This window comes from Mustela nigripes, chromosome 3 (genome assembly GCF_022355385.1).
Source record: "Mustela nigripes isolate SB6536 chromosome 3, MUSNIG.SB6536, whole genome shotgun sequence".
NCBI classification, from domain to species: domain Eukaryota; kingdom Metazoa; phylum Chordata; class Mammalia; order Carnivora; family Mustelidae; genus Mustela; species Mustela nigripes.
In genome coordinates, this window is record NC_081559.1 from 162,836,971 (window position 1) to 162,862,520 (window position 25,550).

General features: G+C 36.7%; 1 protein-coding gene across 6 annotated transcripts in view; it reads right to left on the reverse strand.

The window, feature by feature from the left end:
• The window catches only part of UBR5 (ubiquitin protein ligase E3 component n-recognin 5), a 139,778-nt gene that overhangs the window by 17,595 nt on the left and 96,633 nt on the right, over nt 1–25,550 (reverse strand). For 4 of the 6 annotated variants that reach the window (XM_059394956.1, XM_059394958.1, XM_059394955.1 and 1 more), the window contains exons 26-48: nt 24,741–24,838; nt 23,810–23,958; nt 23,193–23,284; nt 21,965–22,111; nt 21,748–21,866; nt 21,543–21,669; nt 21,324–21,453; nt 20,115–20,275; nt 19,754–19,993; nt 15,174–15,297; nt 14,477–14,588; nt 13,330–13,461; nt 12,685–12,942; nt 11,857–12,125; nt 11,472–11,683; nt 8,315–8,545; nt 7,779–7,852; nt 6,407–6,579; nt 6,196–6,309; nt 4,991–5,211; nt 3,515–3,635; nt 3,315–3,419; nt 329–572 (exon numbers count right to left, since the gene is read on the reverse strand). In XM_059394956.1, coding sequence (XP_059250939.1) covers nt 329–572; nt 3,315–3,419; nt 3,515–3,635; nt 4,991–5,211; nt 6,196–6,309; nt 6,407–6,579; nt 7,779–7,852; nt 8,315–8,545; nt 11,472–11,683; nt 11,857–12,125; nt 12,685–12,942; nt 13,330–13,461; nt 14,477–14,588; nt 15,174–15,297; nt 19,754–19,993; nt 20,115–20,275; nt 21,324–21,453; nt 21,543–21,669; nt 21,748–21,866; nt 21,965–22,111; nt 23,193–23,284; nt 23,810–23,958; nt 24,741–24,838 — 3,653 coding nt within the window. The remainder of the gene's footprint in view (nt 1–328; nt 573–3,314; nt 3,420–3,514; nt 3,636–4,990; nt 5,212–6,195; nt 6,310–6,406; nt 6,580–7,778; nt 7,853–8,314; nt 8,546–11,471; nt 11,684–11,856; nt 12,126–12,684; nt 12,943–13,329; nt 13,462–14,476; nt 14,589–15,173; nt 15,298–19,753; nt 19,994–20,114; nt 20,276–21,323; nt 21,454–21,542; nt 21,670–21,747; nt 21,867–21,964; nt 22,112–23,192; nt 23,285–23,809; nt 23,959–24,740; nt 24,839–25,550) is intronic. The other 2 variants (XM_059394957.1, XM_059394953.1) reach the window with 1 other exon arrangement.

Sequence of the window (25,550 nt, forward strand, 5' to 3'; positions counted from 1 at the left end):
TAGAGCTTACAACTTCCCACTCTCCAAACATGTAACAACTGAGATGAGAAACTCACTACTGCAGTCACATTTATGAAAATAAGTGGGGCAGTAAAAGAGCAGTGATGAACTGTTCATTAGAGTAGTTTAAACAAGAGTAAATCATTAATCTAGAAAAAAATTGTATAAAAATGCATATTGACACTAAAAGTTCTCCCATTATAAATATACAACTATGATTATAGTTGTTTTAATGAAAGAAGAATCTGTTTTCTCCTCTCAATCCCCTTTACCAATTTCATCCATTGAAATAATTTTTATGATGCTTGTTATCTGTAGATATACTTACTTGTATGAGTGCCTTTGTTAGCATTTTGGATACAATCTAAATTTGGTAGTTTTTCATTTGACAAAAATGCTTGTGCAATGGCTGTATAAAAACTTCGTGCTACACCACTGCCCTCTCCTGGCTCATCCTTAAATGTGACTTTTACTCTGTGTACAGCCATTGGTGTGGTAGCACATCTTCGACCAAAGTGATTGTTTAGCTGCCTCATGGTCTGCTGAATGAGAAGATCTCGATCCCGATCAACCTATTAAAATGCACCAAAAAAGTAGTAAAGTCAGTATTAGAAACTGCCTTGAAATTTTTGTATAAAATATGAAACTGTAATTTTAGTTTCTTGTTGAGAGTTTAACTACAAAATAATCTGGGTTCTTGGGAGCTTATATTCCAAATTTAAAACTTTTTTTTTTTTTTTTGAGAGAGAGAGAGAGAGAGAAGGAAAGTGAACATGGGGGCGTGGGCGGGTGCAGATGGAGACAGACCATCTTAAGCAGGCTCTGCACTGGGCTCAGTATCGCACAGGGCTCAAATCTCATGAACCTGAGATCATGACCTGTGCCAAAATCACGATTTGGACGCTTAACAGACTGAGCCACCCCCAGCCCCAAATAAAAAACATTCTAAAGCATTTAAAAATGTCTTGCATTAAATCTGGATAATGGAATGTAACTCAATCTAACATTTTCTTAGTAAGTCTGTTGGAAAACAGCCATTTGTTCAGTTTTGGAATATACCAAGATAATTCCAAGTAAATAAAAAGTGTGTTTTAAAATCAAACACAAAAAAACTCAGCATATACTAGAAAACACAGATATATTTCTTTCGTGACAGAAAACGACAAGTAAAAGAAAAATGACAAGCTGGGAAAATGGTGAGTGTCTTCTGTTACAAAGCTGTATCTTCATATAGCACTGTAAGATAATGTGCTTCTAAAGAACCTTAAAAAATTGAGGAAAAAAACAACAGAAGAAAATGGGCAAGATATAACAGTTCATAGAAAAGTAATAAATATATGAAACAATCTTTAACTTTGCTCATAATATAAGAAATGCAAATTCTAACTACACGGAACGCCATTTCTTACCTAACAGATTGGCAAAAATCTAAACATTTGACAAACTGCTGGCACAACTATAGAGGCATCGCATATTAATGTTGCAAGTGCAAAAGTACAGAACCACCATGCAGAAGTATTTGCCAAAATTATATATACATATGCCTTTCTATGTCTAAGAATCTATCTCAAAGACACACATACTAGCCAAAAAGAAAAACACACACCACTATTCATAACTGCAAAAGATTAGAAATAAACCCAAATGTCTATCAGTAGGAGATTGGTGGGGTGCCTGGGTGGCTCACTTGGTTAAGTGTTTGCATTCCGCTCAGGTCATGATCCCAGGGTCCTAGGAGTAAGCACCACATTGGGTATCCTGCTTAGCAGGGAGCCTGCTTCTCCCTCTCCTCCCCACCCTGTGCCCTCTGTCGCAATCTCGGTCTCTCTCAAATAAATAAAATCTTTAACCAAAAAAAAAACAAGAACAAAACCCCACAACACCACCACCAAAAAACCTGTGATACAACCATAAAATGCATTACTAAGACAAAGCAGCTGTAAAAGGAAGGCGAACACTGCTCTACACAGCAATGGCTTTACCTCTGGGATATACTGTTAACTGGGAAAAGCAAGATGGAGTAAAATGTAGAGCACACTCGGGGTCAGGAATAGGGGAGAGAGATGGGTAATGAATACATACACACACATGCATGATTACAGTTTTTTTTAAAAAGGAAGACAATTAAAAAAAAAAAAAAAAAAGAAAAAAGAAAACCTGAAGGGTAAAGGTAGGCGCATGGTAAGAGACAGAAATAGAAACCAGATTTCCCTAAATGTAACTTCTTCTGTAGAGTTGTCCTTGCACTACTGTAGATATTTTACATTAATGACAAGAAACCAGATTTCCCTAAATATAACTTCTTCTGTAGGGTTGGCCTTGCATTATTGTAGATGTTTTACATTAATGACAAAACCAAACCAAGAAAAGGCAAGAAAGCAATCCCTAAAAGTTAAAAGCAAAATTAAACAAAAGGCCCTGATTGTATGCAGATTAGTAGCAAAACCACATTAAAATTGTTTCAAGTGACTTGAAGCAATGTGACTATATCTCTAATTGGAAGGCCAAATAATGCACATAAATCTTAAGCTATTTTCAATAATCATTTTGGGGTGGTAATGTTAATGTTATGATTCTAAGACTGCTGTGTATATGCTATGATTAAAAGCAAATGAGTAACTTTCTTAGTGTTGTTGGAAAGTTGGATGTATGGTTTGGAAGAAGGGAGGTAAAGACTAAGAGGTGGAAATAAAACAATTAGGTGATCCTAAATCTTAAATTTGAATTGGAAATATCAAGTATGTACTTAGTGTATCACTTCTCTTTTTCTTAAAGGAAAATTTCCTAGCTCTATCCATTGAAAAGACCTAGAAACCATGACCGACTTAGTAGGCAATGAGCAACCCTCAAGTCCAGATTATAATCTCAAAATATTCCTACTAGAAGAAACCAAGGGTTCTTGAAGAAATGGTTGATTTAAGATCTGTGACAGGAAATACACAGGATGAGACATACCAAAAAGCAAAGAAGTTATCAGAGAGTGTTGGAGTCCTGTCAAAAGGACCAAGGAGCCAAAGAGGACTCAGGACTCCCACTAGCCAAAGAAACAATCTGAGCATCAATGGAATATAATAACCTTAATGGAATAAAGGACATCAAAAATGTTTAAAAAACAAAAACAAAAACTAAAAATACTCATTGATCAAGAGATGACGTTAGGAAACCAACTGCCAGAGATAACCACTACTCTAAATATGGTGATTACCATTTATTAAATTTTTCATTATAATAAACGTATCCCTAAACAAGATTTTTTGTTTTGAAACTTCAAATAAATGGCACACTATATGTATAGTATAAGAAAATCTAAATACCTTTACCTCTAGTGATAAATCTCTTGACTGTTGGTTCCTCAGTTTTTCCATTTCTCTACGGAATTTTGATTCTTTTACCTCAAAACCACCCAATTCAGTTAGGATCTTTAAAAAAAAAAAAAAGAAAGGCATGACAAAATTATTCTCTGACATAAGTTCTTATGAAGCAGAACAGAATTAAAAGTGCTCAAAATACATACCGATCCAGGTTCTGCTCCAACATCTTCCATGAAAACCCTGCCAAATAGTTCCAAAGAAAGGCGCCAACGTCCTAAAAGCATATCGTGGGAAATAACCATTCCCATGAAGCTACACTGTGGCCTGCAAGAGGTTTAAGGGGAGAGTGGGAAGTAATTAAGCCAACTATAAAGATTCCTTGATTTTTGGTCAATGACAGTAATTTTCTTGATCTTTTCAAACCACATCCTCTCTAACACAATTTTTCTGTAACTCTCATTCCTCACAGAACTTCTCGTTTTTATTCCATTATTCCTTCTGTCCTTTATATAAGGATACATCTCCTAGCTGCCTACCTTCATCTTCAACTTTACCTCTTCTCCCTAAAGTCCATCATGCTTCTCCATTTGGGTGTCTCCCAGATCCCTCTCCAGTTCAGATTTTCACAACAGACCAAAATTTCCACTGTGTTAAATATATCCATGTCAATGACATACATGTCCAACTCAACACAGGAAAACAGAATATGGCCTCTTCACTTCAATGACACTGCCTCATGCTTTTTTTCAGTAGTACCACCTATTTCCCTATGGCACAAACTTGAAACAAATTTTAATGTGTCTTTCCCCTGTTCCTCCAGAGTGATTAAGTCCTTCATAAGCTTCTCTTTCCAAAATTTCCTATCCATACCCAAAGGCAATATTCTTTTTCAGCCCCTTTACCACTAGCCTGAGCTAGAGTAACAGCTTTCTACTTTATCTCCTTACCTCCAATTCTTCTCTCCTTCAGTGGTTTGCTTCTACATGGTCTGGCCATCTCAGCTCAGGCCATATTGTCTCCAAAAAGCTTGCCCCCCACCCCTAGTCCACATTTCTTCCTTGCCTTTTATGGTTGTTGGACTGTGTATATAAAATAGTATATCGTTTCCTAAGCAAAAATAATTGTTTGATATTCTGTAAACCATTTGTACTCAACAAATTATTTGAGATTAGTCATACCGAGCCACAGTGTACACTAGCAATTTTTATTGGGAAATCAAAGAACCCACCTCTTTCTTACAAAATAAGAACCAACTGTGAACATGGCATAGGAGCCCAAGCAAGTGTGAGAGTCACGAATCTACAAAACTCTATAGTCATTCACAGGGTTTTCCTTTGTTGAGCTGCTGGTAACACAACTGTTAACTGGCAATTTGACATGGACATACTTAACCCAGTACTGAACATTAAAAAAAAAACAGAGCCTTAGAATTTCCTCAGTAATGTGAAGAGAAAATTCGAATCAATCAATGACTATACAGTCACCCCCAAAATCCAGACAGCGCAAATATTTAAATATCTGATTATAAATCAGGAACACACAGAAATAAGAGAACATTTAATTCTATTATTTACATACAAATGATATAAAATTATAAAATCCCTAAATAAAAATTCTTCCAAGAATTATAATACCCATAAAGTAATGTAACAGAAAAACTATCTCCACTTAGCAAATACCTGAAAGATGTAAGAGGTGGGCCTTCACTTTCAGTCAGTCCTATTTCTGCTAGTAAACTGCTTTTCAATTGTGCTGCAAGATCATGAGCAGATGGCCCTGGTTTTGAACTTTCAGCTTCTTCTGGCACCACATTCTGTTCTTCCCCTTCCTTTTTTTGTCGATTTTGCATGTTCATTACATTTTTCAAATTGGCAGCATAAGACATTTTAGTTGGGAGAACCTATGAATTTTTACATATAAAAGTTAGGCATTTAAAAAAAAACCACTGACTAGATTTCCTTTTCAACTTACTAAAACTCCACAGAAATTACATGGAAGTTAAGTAATTCCTTTCTAGTGCTTCAATAACAAAGATGAAGCCTGTTTCTTTTCTCTGATTCCCCTCGCTGACCACCAATGAAACTGCACCACTGTGCATTTACCACAGCAGCCTGAGAACTTTTAAAGGATTCTTTATAATACCAGTGGTTATTTTAATGCCCCATGTATTTTCAGTATTTGCAGGATTGCATTCTTTTGTCACTCAGATAATAAAGAAAATTCTGCTCCTAAAAATGTTTGTTATGTTTTTATTTGAGAAACAGTACAGACTGTATAATTTCAGGCTCTCAAATAAGGCTTTTATCTATAAACTAGATCTAACTAGTTGTATAACAACAGACATTCCCACAAGAAATGACAAGAAATGTCATCTCTGCAAGCCTCAATTTTTTACCCATAAAATCAGGATAAAAATGCTTTCTATCCAACATGGTTATAAAGATTGAGACCGCACCTAGTAGATATTAATAATGACCTGTTGAATAATTCTACTTTATTCATATTCTACAGCCAAAAAGAAAACTTTGAAGCCAATACGACAGATATTCATATATACGATATATATACATATGCATTACACATATGAAGATTTAATTTCCAGCAGCATTACAGCATTCAACTCTGTGAAATAGGCAAAACACATAATGAAACTGCCATTTCACAGATGAAGTCACTGACCTAAAACAAGTTAGTTCTCAAAGCAGGATGTTAACACTGACGGAGTTATGAAATAATATGGAATTATGTCATAAGGCAGGAATTTCTGATATTTCCATTATTTGAGGCAATACAATATTCTGGAATAATGCATTTCCAAAACTCGAGATACTGGGACAAGTTCTCAATCATAAATATTGTATTGTGAAGATTTTTACTATCTTACCTCAAGGCAGTTTCTATCCACTGTAACCTCCATTAAGCATTTCCCACTACTGGCAGATGAAGAATAAAGACCCTGACTTGGACGGCCAAAAAGATCCTCCTTTCTAGCGTTTGGCTGGAATTTTAACAGAAATATTCTAGTTACACTGAACACTTAAAAAAAATAGAGTCACTTAAAAAGAAACCTTGTAAGACTAGTTTATCTAAATCACCTGCAACAGATGTGGCTGATCAGCCAAGGGGATGGCTTCAGCCAGAGGCACTTCAAATGGATTTGGGGGTATACATCCAAGGAATGTCATGGAGTCTGAGCGTCGGAAAAATGGGTGGTTTTGACCAGTTTCTGCAGGAAGAGAGTCATCATCCTTATCATTCAAAGTAGCACCTAAACGTAAAGAGATAAAGTGTTTGTTTTTTAGAAAGTATTAATTACCAGGGAAGGGTAAAAGAATCTCAATCTGTTCAAACCAAAATTCCTGTAACCTCTTCATGAAATTTTAATGTCACCCAAAACCCAAAAATACTGTCCAAATTCTGATAATATTTTTAGGTGAAAATTTAAAATACTACCAATTTAAAGTGATTACAATGGTAAATTCTATTATGTGTACTTTAACATGACAAAAAAAAACCTTAAAGTATTAACAGTAACAAATAGTGTTCCATTTCTGTACTGGACAAACATTTCCCAAATCTTTCTCTCTCGAGGGAGTCAAACCTGAATAGAGCTAGCTTCCTAAGCTATTCAGGACATGGCTCACTAATGACTCTAAAAGGAAGAGATGGTCTGGAGCAGAGATTTGAGCATGTGCTTACAAAAATTCTTTCTCTACAAGACAAAAATGCCTGGATGCCTCATTCATCTCAACAGTAAGTCAGCAGAACACCACCTTCTCCCCTTAATGGAGTAAAACTGGACAGTGTACAGTATGCTATGAAAATACTGAGCTATGGCTGGGTTTTCAAACAGCAGCAATTAGATCAGTTGTCTTTCCCTGGGCTGAATAAGAGTTCTAACTGTTAAAAAGAAATAGGGAAGAAGACAGGCTATTTGACCCCACTTCAAAAAATTTTTAAATTCTGCTTGAAATAATAGCTAAAAACTACAAAGAGACTGCAGAAGATCCCAAAATTTCTTCAGTTTGGAATATTTTTTTATTGAATTAACTCATAATTACGAGTTTTGATGTTTGAGAGTTATAATGGGTATTTCTCATTGTCTTGACTAAACCTATTTTGCATCAGCATTAATAAAGGTTCTCTTAAGATTTTTAAAAAATGTTGTACTTACACACTTAAAAATAAAGGTAAACATAAGACTAAAACACAAAGGATACAAAGATAAAATAGAAAAAATATTGACTGTTAAAAAGTTCATAACATTTCTTTAATTCATCCTTACTTATGAAGCAAAGAACTCAAGGATATATAAGGGATAATGGACAGAAAATGCAAGAAATGGGACATAGAGAAGAAAAGAGAAATTCCCACCCAGACAGAAAATAATGAAGTTAAAAAGCTTGAAGGGGAAATACTGAGGCAGCCATTTCTTGAAGTAGATTAGCAGATTTTCTGTACACTAACTTTGATTGGTGTCATCATCATTTTCATGTTCTGAATCTTCATTATCAATACCCAGTTCCAAGAGTTCTCGCGTCCTTTAAAAAGACAAGTTTTTACATGAAGTATGGAGCAAAGGTGATGGGAACTATAAGCAAAAAACACTGAAGAAGTCAGTTAAGTATCTAGTCAATTTCAAACATTGTGATCAAGTTTCAGACTCTGGGAATGGTAGACTGACCAGCCAAAGGTACAGCAATTACAAAGTAGGTTCAAAAGAAAAAGGATAATCATAGTCAGAAATAGTGAGTACTTACACAAACTCTAATAGAAAACATGACAAACTACATCAAACATAAAGCTTAAGTGGATTCTCAGGTTTCCTGTTTCAAATGAGTAGCAGCTATGGATACTCAGCCCTCTTTCCCACATGAAATGTTCCTGTACTATTTCTCTTTTGCAACACTGTTCTCCTTACTCCAAAAATCAAACAAAACTGATAGAGACCATTTTTAGCAATTAAGTATTTCCTAAACCAACCTCATGGCAAGTATGGGTACCTTTTGCGTTCCAGTTGAGGCGTATCCAATGTTGTTTGCTGATTCATTGCTTTAATCCAATATATAAGGGCTTGAAAAACATATGCCACATGCTTCAGTGAGCAAACATCCAAAACTGGAAGAACATCAGAATGCTCATCATTATGAGACCGCATTAAAGACAGAGCGTAATTTAGGAAGTCCCCTCGGGCAGACATCATTCCTTGACGGGCGCTAAGCAATGTGGCACGTCTGTAGGAGGATAAAGAAATTAAAATCTTTTTTAAAAAGAAACAAATGTGAAACTTACCATCATAAATATTCAAAATTAGGAACTAAGGGTATCCATAAATCAAAACTCATTAACCATACGTGGTCCTCTTTTTTTGTTGTTGTTTTGTTTTTTTAAGATTTATTTATTTTAGAGGGGGGATGGTAGGGGGTGGTGAGCAGAGGGAGAGAAAGAAGCCAAGCAGACTCCCTGCTAAGCTCAGAGCCCAACACAGGACTCTCAGGACCCCGAGATCAAGACCTGAGCTAAAATTAAGAGTCAAACACTTAACTGACTGAGCCACTCAGATGTCGCACTATCCTGCGCTTTTATTCAGGAAAGGATTTCTCATGTCCTTTGGAAGGAAAAGGAGTTTCTTCCCGAAAGAAAATGGTTCTTGAACTTCAGGATCTTATCAAAATCTCCTGGAGGACTTGTTGAGACAGACTGTGGCCCCATCTCCAGAAAATTTAGTAGATTTGGAGCAGGGCCCCCCAATTTTGTTATTTCTAACAAGCTCCTAGGTGATGTTGATGTTGCTATTCTGGGGAATTACATGCTGAGAACTACTGCCTAACATGACACTAAGACACAAGCAACAAGAAAACACACACAGCGTTGAGATTTTATCAAAATTAAAAACTTATGTTCAAAGGACACCATCAAAAAAATGAAAACACACATAGGATGGGACAAAATTTCTGAAAGTCATGAATCTGATAAGGAACTTATATTCAGAAAATATAAGCAACTCATACAACTCAGTAAAAAAAAAGACAAGCCAATTAAAAAATGGGCAAAGAATCTAAACAGATGTCTCCCCAAAAAAGATATACGAATGACCAATAAGACCGTGAAACAATGCTCATCATTTATTTAGCCATTATGGAAACGCAAATCGAAACCACAATGACCTACCACTTCATAACCACTAGGATGGCTACAAGAAAAAAGTTAGTAACAAGAGTTAGCCACGAGACAGAGAAATTAGAAACCTCATACACTGCTATTGGGAATGTAAAATAGCGCAACCACTCTAGGAAACTCTGGCAGCTCCTCAAATGGTTGACAGAATTACCGTATGATCTAACAATTCCACCGTTAGGTATTTACTCAAGGTAACTGAAAACATGTCTATACAAAAACCTGTAAACAAATATTCACAGCTGCTTTATTCACAAGAGCCAAAAGGGTTGAAAAACCCAACTTATGGATAAAAAAAAATGTGGCACATCCATACAATGAAATATTACTAGGAAGTAATGTATTGACTGATAATGCTAAACCTGGATGAACCTTAAAACCACCATGCTAGGTAAAAGAAACCAGACTCAGAATACCATACTGTATGATTCCCTATATGAAATGTCCCGAATAAGCAATGCTACAGAGGAAGAGTGTAGATCAGTGGTTGCTTCGGGTGGGAAGGTAGAGGAAAATTGAAGGTGACTACCAGTATTCTCGTGGAGATGATAAAAAAATCCCAAAATTAATTGTGATGATGGCTGCATAGCTCTGACTATACTCACAAGTATGGAACTGTACACTTAAATGGGTGAACTGTGCAGTATGTGAATTCTTTCTCAATAAGGGTATTCTATTAGAATGAGAGCTACAGTAAAATAAAGGGAGACCCCTGTTCCCAATCAAGATCTATTATCAGAACTCTATTCTTCAGGGAGGAACTTGCCTAACAAAGACAATGTTTGTATCTTTTTGTGGAGCAGCCTTCCCAGGACAAGAAAGCAGAGGCCTCCCAAGTAGTCCAGATCTCTCTGCCAAGCATTCAGTTTTGTACTCTAGATGTTTCCACCAAATCCTCTCCCAGTTCTCAGTAAATCAAGTATGTCCATTCTATACTCCTCTAGATTTTTCTCTTAAATTTCCTATTAGTTTATTCAGAATCAAAGTCTACATGTAAATTTTGCCTCCTCCTGCTCCACCCTTCAGCAAGGCTGTAATTCTGTATGATTTCAGTGCTTCTCTCTCTCTCTACCTTCCTGGCCTTCACTTGTCCTAAATAACTGTTACTTTTCAACTGTAGACTCCAACCATATCTTGTTAAGGTTCCTAAGCAGTCTCCTAAGCCCCTTGTCTTCCTCCCTAAATATAAATAGCAAGGTTGTTTTGCCTAAGCCAAAAATAGAACCAAATCCTAGGATGGTGACTTTGGGTATGGGGTACTTTCACTATACGGCACTGCCTCATGACTCTAGTATTCAATTTTGGGCTAATTCCTAGTCCTGAAAAAGTTCATTTTATAACTAAACAGAAAACAAATACAGGAGCACCTGGGTGGCTCAACTGGTTAAACGTCTGACTCCTGATTTTGGCTCAGGTCATGATCTCAAGGTCATGAGATCAAGCCCTGTACCAGACTCTGCTCAGAAGGGGTCTGCTTCAAGATTCTCTCCCTCTGCCCCCACTCAACTCTCTTGCATGTGCTCACCCTATCTAAAATAAATAAGTAAAACCTTAAAAAAATACCAAATACACAAATATACTTAAATACACTTCAACAAACTGGCAGATGTAGAAAAAAACATTTGAAGGAATCAAAGAGCATCTTTGGTAACTGCATACTCTCTCCTCTTCCCAAGTACAACGTACATTCATATTCCACCATGGTCAAAGGATACAAGGATGTAGATCAACTACTTCAAAATGAGAAGTATTCAGCATCAGATTTCTACAATCCCAATGAATTTTTAAAAATTAGCTTGGATTAGACCTAACTTATTTTGCTTCAACTACACAACAATTTAAAAACAACTAACACAAGGTATCTCCCTCCTTCAAACAAAACAGACAGAAGTCTTATGTAACAGTAATCTAAAAGCTCTAGCTTTCTAGGACACACGTAAGGGTTCTGTCTAAACATACAAGCATATATGAAGCATTTCATACCGTCTGCCTTCCAGGGTTCGTAAACTAGCCTCTTCTCGTGCAGTCATCCTCTCTCTTCGAGCTGAATTCTGAGAAGCATGAAGAGGATGATTTGGATGCCCCGGATCACCAGCAGATGCTAATGCAGAACCATAACGTAATTGAGCTTCAGTAGAATCCATAATACTGACCATCCAGTTCCAAGTGGGAATAAGCTTTTCTTCTACATAGTTCTATGAAGACCAAACTAAAATAGTTAAAACTATCCAAATAAAGTTAAATTTGATACACTAGTATTATGTAAACACTTGAATATTTGTAACATTAATTCCCATTATACTGGAATTCTCATAAATGATCAGCCAAAATATTTATTTGAATGAGTAACTTTTCAATGTTTTCATACCTGTAAGTTTACTGCATCTTGGTAAGTCAATTTCACAGCTGCTGGAATCTGAGAGTACACTAGGTGATTATACTTAGGAATAAGGCCCATCAAGTCCGAGATTTGTCTTATAACAATGCTGTAAGCCCTGGCTAAACTGCTTGCAGATGTTAAGTAGCTGCTGGCATTGCTAGCTTCCAAAGCAGCTGCCGCAGCTGCAGCACTCGTGCTGATGGTACCACTCCGGCGTAAATTTGAAGGATCAATATAAATCAAACCCGCTGAACTTGCTATAAAGAAAAAAAGGACAACCACAACAAGCTGTCAGATGCTAATTGTGTTTCTCTAGCACTGTATACATTTAAATAAGCTAAAAGATCAACTGCACTGGCAAATGTGGCAACTGAACAAAAAACTTTTTCTTAAACCACACTAAATTAGGGAGGGCGATGATGAGGGGGACAAGAATTACTATAATATTCTCAACCAGAGACAATTCTGCTATTCCCTGCTGTCCCCAAACAGGGGACATTTGACATCTACAGGCATTTTTGGTTGTCACAAGGGGGCGTAGGGGGTGGTGTTGCTACTGGCATCTGGTGCATAGAGGTCAACGATACTGCTAAACATACTACAATGCGCAATCACAAATAAAGGATTATTCAGCCCAAAGTAGCAATGGTATGGACACTGAGAAATCTTGATATAAGCATATGTAAATACTTTTTGTACTTGAACCCAGCAAAACAATGAAGAACTATTATGAAACTACTTAACTGGGCTAGATAAACATACGTAATTTTAAAAACCTATTTAAGTCTTTCAAGAATACGAAGTCTTCCAACTTGCCTGCTGGTGTGGATGTGCTGGAAGGGGCTGTGCTGGCTGCCCGCTGATGTTGGGTGTTACGGACAGCCCATTGCATGGACCGGGGAGCTTGAGCAGCACCATTGGCGTGGGAGCTATTTGTGGTTCTCTCTAATGGCTCATCAAGCATAAAGGTCTCCTGTTCTATGTCGTCACTCTGACTACTGCTGCTATCAGAATCACTTGAGTCATTTGATTGTGAATCATCTTCAGAAAAGAAGGCAGGAACACTGCTCGCACCTAAATTTTTTATTTTTAAAACCAAAACCGTTGTCAGTTTGTTGATATTTAAAACTACAGTGTACTCCCTTATTCAGGAAAATAAACATATATTAAACAGAACACCAGGCTATAGTCTTAATAGTCTACAAAACTCATTAAGATAGTTTAATTACAAAACAACTGTTCTAAATGAACCTTAAAACTAATCAATTCTTAAAAATGAGAAAAGAAAAAAAAAGTTATTAAAATATCTTCCTCACTAATATCCACAGGGAAAAAGGATTAAGTCACAAAAAAGACCCACTCTTGTGCAAATCATAAGGAGTATAGTTTAACCAATTCATGCTGAGTATACACATAGCCTTAGTATAAGCAAGAAAGCTGGATATAAATAAGGGAACGTACCTGCTTCTGAGCCCGCAGTTGCTGCAGTAACAACACTTCTACGCCCACTAGCATTATCTTGGTTGCTATGGTTACTTTCACTGTCACTTTCTGTTTCAGCTGCTGCTAGCAAGTCCAGCTCCATGTCACTCCCTAGAAAATATATTTAAATAAGAAGGGGGGGAAAAGTACAAACTCGTTGTGGAACAAGACAAGGTCCAATAAACCAGAATATCATAGGTAACAGAAGGGTGGAAGGGCAGAGAGGAGGGATTACTACGACAACAAGCATAACTGCCCGCTTAGTAGGAGAAAAATGACTAGGCAAATGATGGTACTCAGTAGACTATTACACTCCAATTCAAAATCTGTTCTGCATTGCCTAAGGTAAAAAAGGGTTGGGCAAGAGAACCTCCATCAGGGGCAGAGCCCTGGGCTAGGTCCACTGCTCTATTTTCATCTGTTTTACATACAGGGATTCCAAAAGGGAAAGAAAGCTAAAAAAGATCTATCTAGAATTTCACAATATATACATGTCAAAACATGTAAAATTATAAATTTTAAATATGTGCAATTTGTTGTATGTCAATTATACCTCAATAAAGCAGATCCCCAAAAAGTCTATCTGATGGCTACTAGTAAGAACAGTTATAATGACTAGTAGCAAAAAATGCCAAAACGATTATTGTTAATGAAAAAAGAAAGGCACAAAAATTACACATGTAATATCTATGAAGACATGCATGGGAATGGGGCAGCACAGGGGAGGACCGAAAGTAAAAATACAAACTATTAGCATCTGGGTGGGTTTATGGGTCATTTTTTTTCTTTTCTCTAATTGGCAAATGTTGCCTAATGTAGTTATGATTATTTTAACTTCTAGAAAGGCTTTTAAGAAAAAGTCAAAACTTTTAAGTCAAAACCAAAAGGTAAAGGAGGAAGAAGATAAAATTATTTTATATTTATAAATATATACATAGGCATATATGCATAAATTTTTACATGTATGTGTGTACAGCTGCTTCCTAAAATTTTCAAACAGATGCTAGGTTGAAAACATGCTGAACTTTACAGTCATTATACGTCAAATGGGGCTTTTCTCTATATTAATATCCTTAAAGGTACCTGATTTATTCATACTGAATAATTTCTCAAATAACCTGCATACCGTCTTCATCATGCTCATCGTGTTGTCCCTCTGCCTCAGCATTTTCTTCCCCATGTTCTTCCTGTTCATCATGATGATCCTCTTCTCCAGCCACACCCTCCACCACCTCAACCTAAATCCAGAATCTTATTTGTAGACAATCAAAGCACATAATAAACCCACATCTCTACCAGTATTCCTCCACAACAATTAATAACTATAATACAAAGATCCCTAACTACAGAGAATTTTAACACTAAGGAGTTTGAAAAATCATTGGCTAGTGATAACTTGCTATCAAAATCATTATCAATATATCCTAAAGTTTGTAATCATTATCCATATGCAGAACCTTAAAACTGGAAGTATAACAATTATGTACAGACTAAGTTTTTTAAACTTCCACAGTTATAAAATTTACCTAATGAAGATGCATATCCTCTATACCTTCATATGCACTGCACCTAAAACCTTTTTTCTTAAACACTGAGGATATCTTTTCTAAGTAAAAATAAGCTTATGTTTCAATTCTGTATTATCCACTAAATCAAGGATTATTAAAGTCTTTTTAAAATTATAACCATAGATGAGAACATGTAACAAAAGTCTAAAACCTGGAAGCAAATACATAAAATGGTAGTAAGCTACTATTAAGAATTACTTCTTCCCTCCCATAGAAAAGCCTCTCATCTACCACAATGAAGACAATTACAACCACCTCTTCCACATCCGCGGAAACAATGTCATCCTGTTCTTCGTCTCTGCCCCGAACGGGCTGCGACTGGCTGATGCGCCTCTGCTGGGGGTTCCGGATGATATAGGAAGACTGAGACTGACTGGAGCTGCGGAGAAATGGGAGCTTAATGGGGGTGCTGCTGCCTCCCCTCTGCCACACAGCACACTTTTTATGTTTCTCAGTGACACTCAGTGTGACCCACTTGCCAGGATGCTGTTTTAAATCTGACTTAAACATTCTTGGAAACCAACAATAATTAATCTATAGCATATCAGAAAAGATGAAGCCCAAAGAAATTAATTTTACCAGTGAGATTTAACTTAGAAATCTCAGAACTGTTTTTACTTTTTGGTAAGTCATTTCAAATGTGTTAATGCACATCCTTTTAGGAGTCCTTCCCATTGAGACGCTTTACAGGAAATTTTTTTCCTTCTCTACTGCTTTCAACGCCAGCAGTCCTCAACTTTCCAAGGTTCCAACTGCAGCATTCCCCCATTGACGAAGTATGGTAAGAAGTGTGCTTCCTACAAGTGATCCACTCTTTTTAAGAGACTTGACCTTGCCTAGTTTGTATATTAACCACAGACTTGTGTGTAGAGGAAGAATACCAGTTCAAAAGTATGAATTTGAAAAGAGAATCATAAAATGTGGATGGCCAAATAGTTCCACTTGCCTAAAACTAGGCCTTGGAAACAGCCAAGAAAGGACAGATGCCTCCATTATAAAGGGAAGGGGAGAATGAGAAAATGCAGCATAAAATGCAGGTCAGAGATCAGAAGATGGCTATGTGACCTACTATTATCCTTTATTTACAAATTAAGAAACACAGTCTAAGAGAGGTTAAAGGACCTTTAAAGGAGTTTACCTGAATAGTGTTCTTTCCTCACCTCAGCTGCTCTTAGAAATGAGAAACCAGTGACACATGAAGAGTCAACTGACACACTCTGCCTTCAAACACACAAGCAGCCTCAAATATGGTGTTTCATACTAGAAATTTAAGTAACTGGTTCTTCAGAGATAGTGAGTTACAAAGCATATGAGAAGGCTAAAAGAAAGTCTGGAAAGATGGAAAGGGTATTTCCAACCCAAGATTTCAACATTTCCAATATTAAAAAATAAGAGTCAACATCTGTGAAGCCACAAGTAATTAGTATTTCTTTTTCTTTTTTTAAAGATTTTATTTACTTATTTGACAGAGTGACAGTGAGAGAGGGAACACAAGCAGGGGAAATGGGAGAGGGAGAAGCAGGCTTCCTGCGGAGCAGAAAACCGGATGTGGGGCTCAATCCCAGGACCCTAACCATGACCTGAGCCGAAGGCAGACATTTAATGACCAAGGCTCCCAGGCGTCCCTAGTGTTAAAAAGAAAATATCCTGGAATATCCACAAGGTCTATCATCTCCTCGAAGGAGTTATGCACTATGTATATGTGTACTAAGTCCCAAAATATATTAATAACTCCCCATTCAGAGCTTCAGTTTTCTTCATACTGTGATTCATCTTGTTTCCCACTAGAGACTTCATGGCACAACTACAGTCCTGAAACCCAGTCTAATAGGAGCTGTAAAAATACTTCTAAGTTGTGGGAACTTCTAGTTCCAGGAATTTGCCAAACTGCAGAGAAATCCCTCTTGGTGTAGATTACCTAAATATGCTAGATAAAATATTAAAAAAACAAAGCACAACTATCCTGGTGATAAGGGGAAACAATCCTATGTCATTAAGCTTGAGAGCAGTGGTGCCACCATTTACACCAAAGGCATGTGCTCCTGTCTCAGGCTAGAAGGGTTTCAAAGAGCCATAGGTTTCACAGGAGACAGTCTAGGATATAAGCAAAATGGGAAGTTCTATCATAGAAACTCCCTCTTCTGTCCCCCTCACATAAATAAAGCCAAACATAAACCAGGAAAGGGCAACCGATTTCAAGAGACCATCAGCCATGCCTGGATGGGTAGAAGTGTCTCTTCAGAGAACTTCGGATTACAAACCTGCACTCATGAGAGTTTAGGGCTACAATCTTTGCTGTGAGGTAGGGTGGGCTTCAGTGAGGAGTCATCCAATGAATGCCTCAACACTCTCAATGAGCACCAAACAGGGGTGCCTAAGCGGCTCAGTCGGTTAAGCATTTGCCTTTAGCTTAGGTCATGATCCCAGGGTCCTGGGATGTAGCCCAGAGGGAGGCTCCCTGCTCAGTGGGCAGTCTGCTTCTCCCTCTGGCCCTCCCCCTGCTTGTGCTCTCGCTCATTCTTTCTCTCTCTCAAATAAATAAGTAAAATCTAAAAAAAGAGAAAGAACGAGCACCAAAAAGCAGTTATTTCCCCCTACTCTGCCATGTAATATTCTAGAATATACGAAAAAGGAAAAAAATCTGTCTAGAATTATCTCTAAATATCTTTAAACTTTAATAGTTATTCAACGTTGGACAAGTTACCTAACCTCTCTGAACCTCCGAGTTCTCATTTTTAAAATCAGAATGACAGTGGTTGTGAGTTATTTGGAACATTAAGACAGGTAATGCATTTACCATGCTTAAAAGTTCCTAGTTCATAATAAAATTTCAGCTAACAGTTTTTGTATGAGGCATGGAGATAGAGGAACAGGCTAATAAGGACATTTTAAGAGTTTTAAAGAGGTGAAGGGAAGCAACAGAAAAAGCAAAAATACTAAACGCAGACCTTTGTGCTCAGTGGAGTGATATATACCATCTACCATCCAACACAAGGGAAATCAGAGAGACTAGTAAGTGTGTACTTCTTATTTAAGACATGCTTGGAACAGAGATCAAAACACGCCCTTACGAGAAGGAGTGATTATACTGTATTATAATGAAGGATTTCCACATTCTATCAACAGCTGTTGAAAACATTACACTATTATCTCTCTTGATTATCAAATGAGATCTCCTTCTGGGAAGACTTGAGAGATTTACTCAAGAATCAATCAAGGGTAATGGAGTGAAGGAGAGAACTGAAGAGTGCACAGTACTTTAAATAAAGAGCCTAAGAAGCAGTTGGCAAGGGGACACAAAGTCTTGATAACTTAGTAAGAACAGACTCATTGGCACTGTTTAAAGATGAGATCACTCCAAAGTCTGTTCAACAGATTAAAAAAAAAACATTTATGTTCTGGAACAAAACCAAGGAGAGGGTACAAAGAATTCACCAAGTAATTCCACTTAAGTAACTAGAGGGCTCCTCACAGGGTATCAGGATCAAAAGCATCAGATGGCGCCCAAGCAGATTTTGCTAACAGAATCACTGGATAATGAAGTATTTTAGTGAGTCTGAAAATACATAGTTTGATCTGTAACCATTTTCAGCAAATCCTGGAAGTCTTACCAGTGACAAGGCTACTGTGGGAAAGCTTTGACAGACAAACCTGGATTTAGATTCCAAGGTATCCTAGGAGACCTAACACTAAGGGGAAAGTTAGGACACATACTGGCAGATGGAATAAGGGGAGAACAGTGAGAGAGCAGATACTCAATTCATCAACCCAGAGATGAAGTTTTGGGAACTGTGTCAAATACTAATGCAGGCCTTCCTTATTCAACACAGTGATTTTTCCAGAAAAGAAGAGTCTTTAGGTACCAAAGATCTTTATTGAACATCATTATACATACACACAGTGACAAAATGAGACTTGAGAAAACCAAAAATATTTCTTAATTTGCATTTCTTAATTTGTATTTAATTTTATTTCTTTATAATTTGTATTTCTTAATTTGCAGGGCTCTAGCTCACTAGAGGGCTCTAGCTCTAGAGCAGGGCTCTAGCTCACTAGAGCCCTGCAACTCAAGTGTGGCCCCTGAATCAGGACCACTGGCACAACCTCAGAGTTTACAAGGAATCAGAATCTCAGGGCCCACCCAGACCTTCAAAATCAGCCTCTGCATTTCAATAAGACCCCAAGTGATGTACATGCATATTTAATTTTGAGAAGCACTGTGCTAAAAAACACCAGAACATTTTACTTTCTAAACATTCTGACTCAACAAGCTTATTGTCTAGTTACAAACAGAAAAGATGAATGAGATTTAAGAATTAATCTTGTAACTAGAACCATTTAGTTACTGAATTGTTTTAGCCTATCTTAGATAATACGGTTGTTGCAGAGACTATTTTTAAATTCCAGCATTCCGGTTATTTATATTACACATAACAAGCTGCCCCCTAGCCCAATCCTTTGGACACATAAAGTTTTAAGTCTTTCATTCCTCAAGCTGACCTTACAGGAGGCTTTACTTAAAGGAAGAAAACACAGGAAGTAATGATGCCTACGGAAGTCTGAACTTTCTTACCAGAGTACTTTACTGGCATAATGAAAATAGAACTTTTCCAAAACAAAAATAAAACCCACAACTATGTGTCTATTACTTTAAATGTGCAGACACAATGTATAATTTTTGAAGTCTCCTCACAGGTTCCAAACAAAATAAAATCTCTATCACTTGTTACATAAATGATCATGGACACCACCTGAGTTCTTACACAGTGGTTTAGTAACCCACTGTATTTCCAGAGAAAGAATTAATGAGAATCTGTTATCAAGTAGGAATTTACCTGCTAGACTGATCAGATGATGGTCGTGGTGGCAGGGGTTCCACTGAAAACAATTCTTCACTGCCCTGCATGGCATCTATGCTAGTACTAGCCAGAGTAAAAGGTGCAGTAGGGCGAGCGATTCCCATTCTGACAGGAACGATCAGCGACTCTGCTACATTGCACAATTCTTCTACAGCGTAAGGTAGTAGTGCTTGGAACACACGCTTGCATTTTCCAATTGGCTGTGGGATAAAGTTGCTAGAGCAAAAAGAAAAATCCAGGAATCTTTTATGATTCTTTTCATATACACAATGTTGTCATTATCACAAAAAATGTGTGCAGAAGCAAACAAAAGCCAAAATCAAGAAGGAGGTCTTACTTTTTCTTTTTGGACGAAGCCATTTCCACACTAAGAATGACAAAAACTCTTGCCACTGAGCGCAAAAACCTCATCGTCACAGCAATAGCTTCTTCCCTACGTCCCGGAGTGTATTTGTTTTGGAGTTCTTTCACTAGTGTACCTAGTAGAGTATCTAAAAGCTTTAAAAAATTGTTATCACTCTATTAATGTTGAGACAAAAGATTTATAAAGTAAAAAGTTCTAACACTTTCTGAAGATTAACATCTCATAATAAGAACCTCAAAGTAAATTTAACCAAAACATTTCTAATGTCAGTGTTTAATTTATGCCACATGCTTACCATGTCTTTGACCTATAGTGGGTCTCAAATGTCTGTTTTCCCTTTTTAGTCTTATAGTTCTTTGTGTATCAATATTTAGAAGAAAAATCAAATCAAAAAAAGAACATATTTCACTCAGTATAGGGTACATATTGAAAAAACAAAACATATTCAAATACTTTATATTAATAAGCTCATAATCCCATCCTTCCCACTCAGTCATTATTCTTACTTTCTCATTTCTATGCATGGTCTATCATATACATATTAATTACAGAGAACATCCAATTTCACATTATTTGGGTTTTTTTTTTAATGTTACTTAAAATAAACTTTATTTCTAAATTGCTACATTACATTTCAACAAGTGGCTGGGCTATAATTTGATTCAATAATCCACCAAGTATTTCATCTTTTATTATTCTGTGACATGATTTTTTTCTTTCTTATACCATAAGTTCTGGGGACACTGATTTTTTATGGCTCGTGATTTTATTGCCATGTTGTTTTCTAAAAGAATACCAAATGCAATGCCACCCCCAGCAGTGCCTTAAGTTTTCTTTTTACCATAAATTCATCAACACTAGGTTTTATAGTTTTATTCTTTTCTAGTTTCATAGCAAAAAGGAGTACTTAACAAAAATTTGCACTGTTACTATTAATTTTGAACATTGTTCCATACATTTTTACACTGTTGCCTTATTAACACATTTTAGAATTTTTGCTTAGAATGAAAGGATCTTCTGTTGTTAATGGAGACATTTAAATCAACCCCCAAATTCCATTCCCCTTAGTGTACTAATTTAAGCTCATCAGTACTTAGGAGTTTGGCTCAAATAAAATCATGGGAAGCTAAGTCAGAAAACATTGTTTTCATATACCTGTATATAAACATCCAAAGAACTTACCAAAATATCTGCTGTACACTTGACTATAAGGCAATGAGTGAAACAGTCCAGCCGAATGGTGCCACTTTGCTGATTGAGGTAAACTTGCTCTTCTGGCAAAAGATGGCCTATTCTACTGCTGGCACTGAGACTTGAGGGGGAAGATAAGATAATGCACTGTGGTCACCTATATTAACATGGGAAATACATAAATTTAAAACGTTTTTAATGAATACATACGGGTCTTTATTCTCCTGTGACCCAAACATAATCATAGATTTTAAAGCATTCCAGTCCTGTAGAACACGTTCCAACGCAAGCTGGGCAAACCTTGGGGGCTCTAAATCATGATCGGGCATATCTGAATCTAAAAAGAAAAAGAAATAGGGAGTAAGAAATAAATAGAATGCTTTTCACAGGTGTCGTAACTGTCAGACTCACCCACCTTCAGGATTGGCCGTTTTTCGGTTACGATCCTCCCTGATGCGAGGAGGTCTGTACTGACAGTGCTCTACTGTTTGCCTTGCAACTGTCTGCACTAAAAACAGCAGGAGGTGCTCTCCCCTGCAAAATAGAACATTGTCATGAGCAGGGAGAGGGGGAGGGCTACTTAGATGCGATGTGCATATTTCAATTTACGTTCTTAAAAAAATCCAACTTGCCTGCTGTTTGGCAGAGTGACCAGATTAGTAGCAGTGAGCAGGCGGTAAAGTAGATCAAGACGAGCAGACTTCTGTCCAGCAATTAGAGTTTTACATTTGCATTTTTCCCAACAATCACAATAGGCTGTTGGTGATGTCCTTTTGAGTCTAGAAAGAATTCATATACAAGTACAAAAACTGAAATTTAAAAAGAAAGATACAAAGATCTCTGCTGAAATTAGGGAGGTATAACTTACTGACACCAGAGAGAACCCTTAGTTTTTAAATGCAAAGTGTAATTCTTAAAGCATACTTAAATTAGGAAGAGTACTTAGAGGCATGAAGTCTATAAAGTTACTCTCATGAGAAGAGGGACCTTGTAATGACTTGGGTATAGTCACCTCCTCTGGAATGTCTTCATTCCCCATAGCCCCCATCCAGTGTAGGTGGTCCTTCGATGGGCATCTAATAAACCCTAAAACCCTTAGGGGCAGATGTTTCTTGCTTGTGTCCTCTCAAAGGGCTGTAAACCCTGTTAGGACAAGGATTCTCTTATCCACCACCATCCGAGCATCTAGTGTGTCAAAGTACTTAGTAAGCAATCAATGAATAAATACAGTATCACTTTTAGATGTTTAAAATAAGAAAAACAAACATAGGAACCAAAGCTCTTTTAATAAAAATCATAAATAAGTACCAATGCAACATCTATAAACATTTTCTACTTGTCCTACATATTTTAAAGCAAAAAAGATGGTTTTTTACAAACCAATTCTGTTAACCATTAACATCTACACATCTGTAGCACAGTTACAGCTGAAGTCCCTGCTGAGATGCTGAGGCACTGCAAACGCTCATACTCGAGTATTTTATTGCTTCTTAAGTCAGGGAAAATTAACAAACTAGCCGTGGTAACTCTACTGCTGGATGAAAGGTTATTAATTCACTTTAAGGAGTAAATAAACATACACCATGATTCACTTAATACCAGCAGTGATCTCCTGCTAGCAGACCCTACTACAGGGGCCTGAGAATTTGGCTGGCAAAGTCAAAAAAGCAAAAGCAAACGAAAAATATTTCAAAGTACATTCTGAATCAGCAACCGTATTTTAATACATAAAGTAGTTTAAGGAGAACAATGTGACAAACCTCACGCTCCCTTAATTAGCAGAACATTATCTTGTTGAAGATTACAGCAATATGAATCTAAGCAATTTCTAATATGGAAGAAGACAAGAATTGTACTCACTTGCAATCATGACCTTTATGACAAACCCTTGCACATTCTGTACAACAACAGAGTGACTCCAGCAAGCCACAGGTTCGACACTCAAAAATATCCTAAAATTTGAAGCATTTATTTTTTTAAAGGAGAATATATGTACATTTCACCATTGTAATTAATTCTGGTATTTTCTGGAACAAATCAATGACAACGAAAGCAGAACAAAACTAATGTGCTCTGCAAACAAAGAGTAATAAATGGGTACAGCGAAAACACATTTTATAGTATTATACAAGTGGAAGTCAAAGATTACCGGTAGGGCAAAACTAACTCTTATCATACCCCCCAAAAGGCATTACTGTTATAAAATCTGTATCAAGAACTGTGGATCAACTTAGAGTGAAGATTTCTTAATTTTCAAGGTATCTTATAATTAACGTAACGATCAACTCCTCTGCTTCACTTATTTAGGAATTAAATAAAAATTAATTTCCTTTAGAGAATTTTGTAACTTAGAATAAAAGGAAATACTAGAGTTAGAATTCCAGAGCTAAGAACTATAATGTCGTGACGGTGAAAGGGAAAAAAGGAAAAAGGGACCTGAAGACAGCATTTATAAAGGGAAATAAAAAACAGCTTACCTGGTTAATGTGCTCTGCTCCTGTCCACGTGAAACTGCAAGTATCGTTACAACATAACACATATAAGGGTGAGTCATCAGGGTTGGTACCTGATGGGCAAACCATTCCCATAAATACATCTTCCTCTTTTTCACTTGAGGATACTTCAGCTAAAAAGATTAAGAACACAGTAGTTCAGGTATCACCAAAGGCCTTAATTATAGCCATCTACTACTTTACTCAAATGCCAAAGCTCTAACATTTACATACTATAAATCAAAAACAACTACATACTAATTTCAAATATTAATATACAAGTCAGTGTGCAAGAAATTCAGTCAATTCTGGTACAAAGTAAAAGCAAAGTGTAATTATAACCATGTAACGACAGCTCTGCGTTATGCAGTTACGATTAAATAAAGTTCTAGCTCCATTTAACAAATTACAGAAAATCACATAAGTTTTATAGCCAGTATTTTAAACTATGTTTGTCTTTTAAAGGCTGGATGGCAGGAAATGACAATATTCCTTACTGCATTCTATGAAGCAGGAATTCCAAGTCAGAAGGAAGACCAATAAGACACCTAGCCTATTATTTCTATAAAATTGTATCACTACCACCAATTAACCACTGACAGGTTCTATCAGCAATCCATCTTTATTTTCAAAATATTAGTCACTGCATTACCCACTATGCAAAATTTTTTTAATTTTAAAAATTACACCAGCTTTTTTGGTGGAAAGTTAGAAGACAAAATAACTGGAAAAGGTGCAAACATGAATTTTACACACACACAAATGCACACGAGTGAAAGAAATAAACTGATAGTTTTTACACAATTATATCATTTCAAGACACAGAAATTAGCTCTGAATGTTATGTATGTAGAGGAGAATCTATTCAAATTAAAAACTAAGCCACCCTTTTAAAAAAGGACCTGAAATAAATTACCTTTTGCAATTTTCTGGGCTGTTTCTAAAATGGTAATTGCAGCAGGATAAGCTCGGCCACTCACAGCTGACATAAACGGGGTCATGCCTCTTGCATCCCTAAAATGAGAAAAATTATACATAAAAATATTAGTAATCAGGGGCGCCTGGGTGGCTCAATTGGTTAAGCGTCTGCCTTCAGCTCAGGTCATGATCCCAAAGTCCTGGGATTGGGCTCCCTGCTCAGTAGGGAGTATGACTCTCCCTCTGCCCTCCCCACTGCCTATGAGCTCTCTCTCAATCACTCTCTCTCAAATAAATAAAGCCTTTAAAAAATTAACCATTATTTTCCTCCTTGATTATAAAAGAAATGGGTGTCCATGATGAAACAAAAAAGTAGTTCTGCTGTATTAAATAATAATGTCCTAAGAGTGAAAGAAAATCACTGGTGGTATTTTCTACTTTCTACTATCCCATTTAAGAAAGCAAGCCTCCTCTCTAAGAATCCTTGTCTCTCTCAAGCATGCTCTCCTTCCATGGCCTTAGTGACACTAAAGAATAGAATCACCAAGGGCTCTAGAGTCAAACTAGTATTCTCTAGATGTGGGGGTAGTAACTGCCTCTATCTCATACAACTATTACTTAGTTGTACTAAGTAATACTCAATTATTACTTAAAAACCTTTTAACACAATGCCTAGCAAATAAAATGTATTCAATAAAGGTTACTTATTATTATCTATTTTCTCTTAAAAATGTACCTTCAGTATTCTTCCCTGAATTTCTATTCCCTCCTGGATCCTTTACATTTCCCAAAACTTAGTCCTCAACCA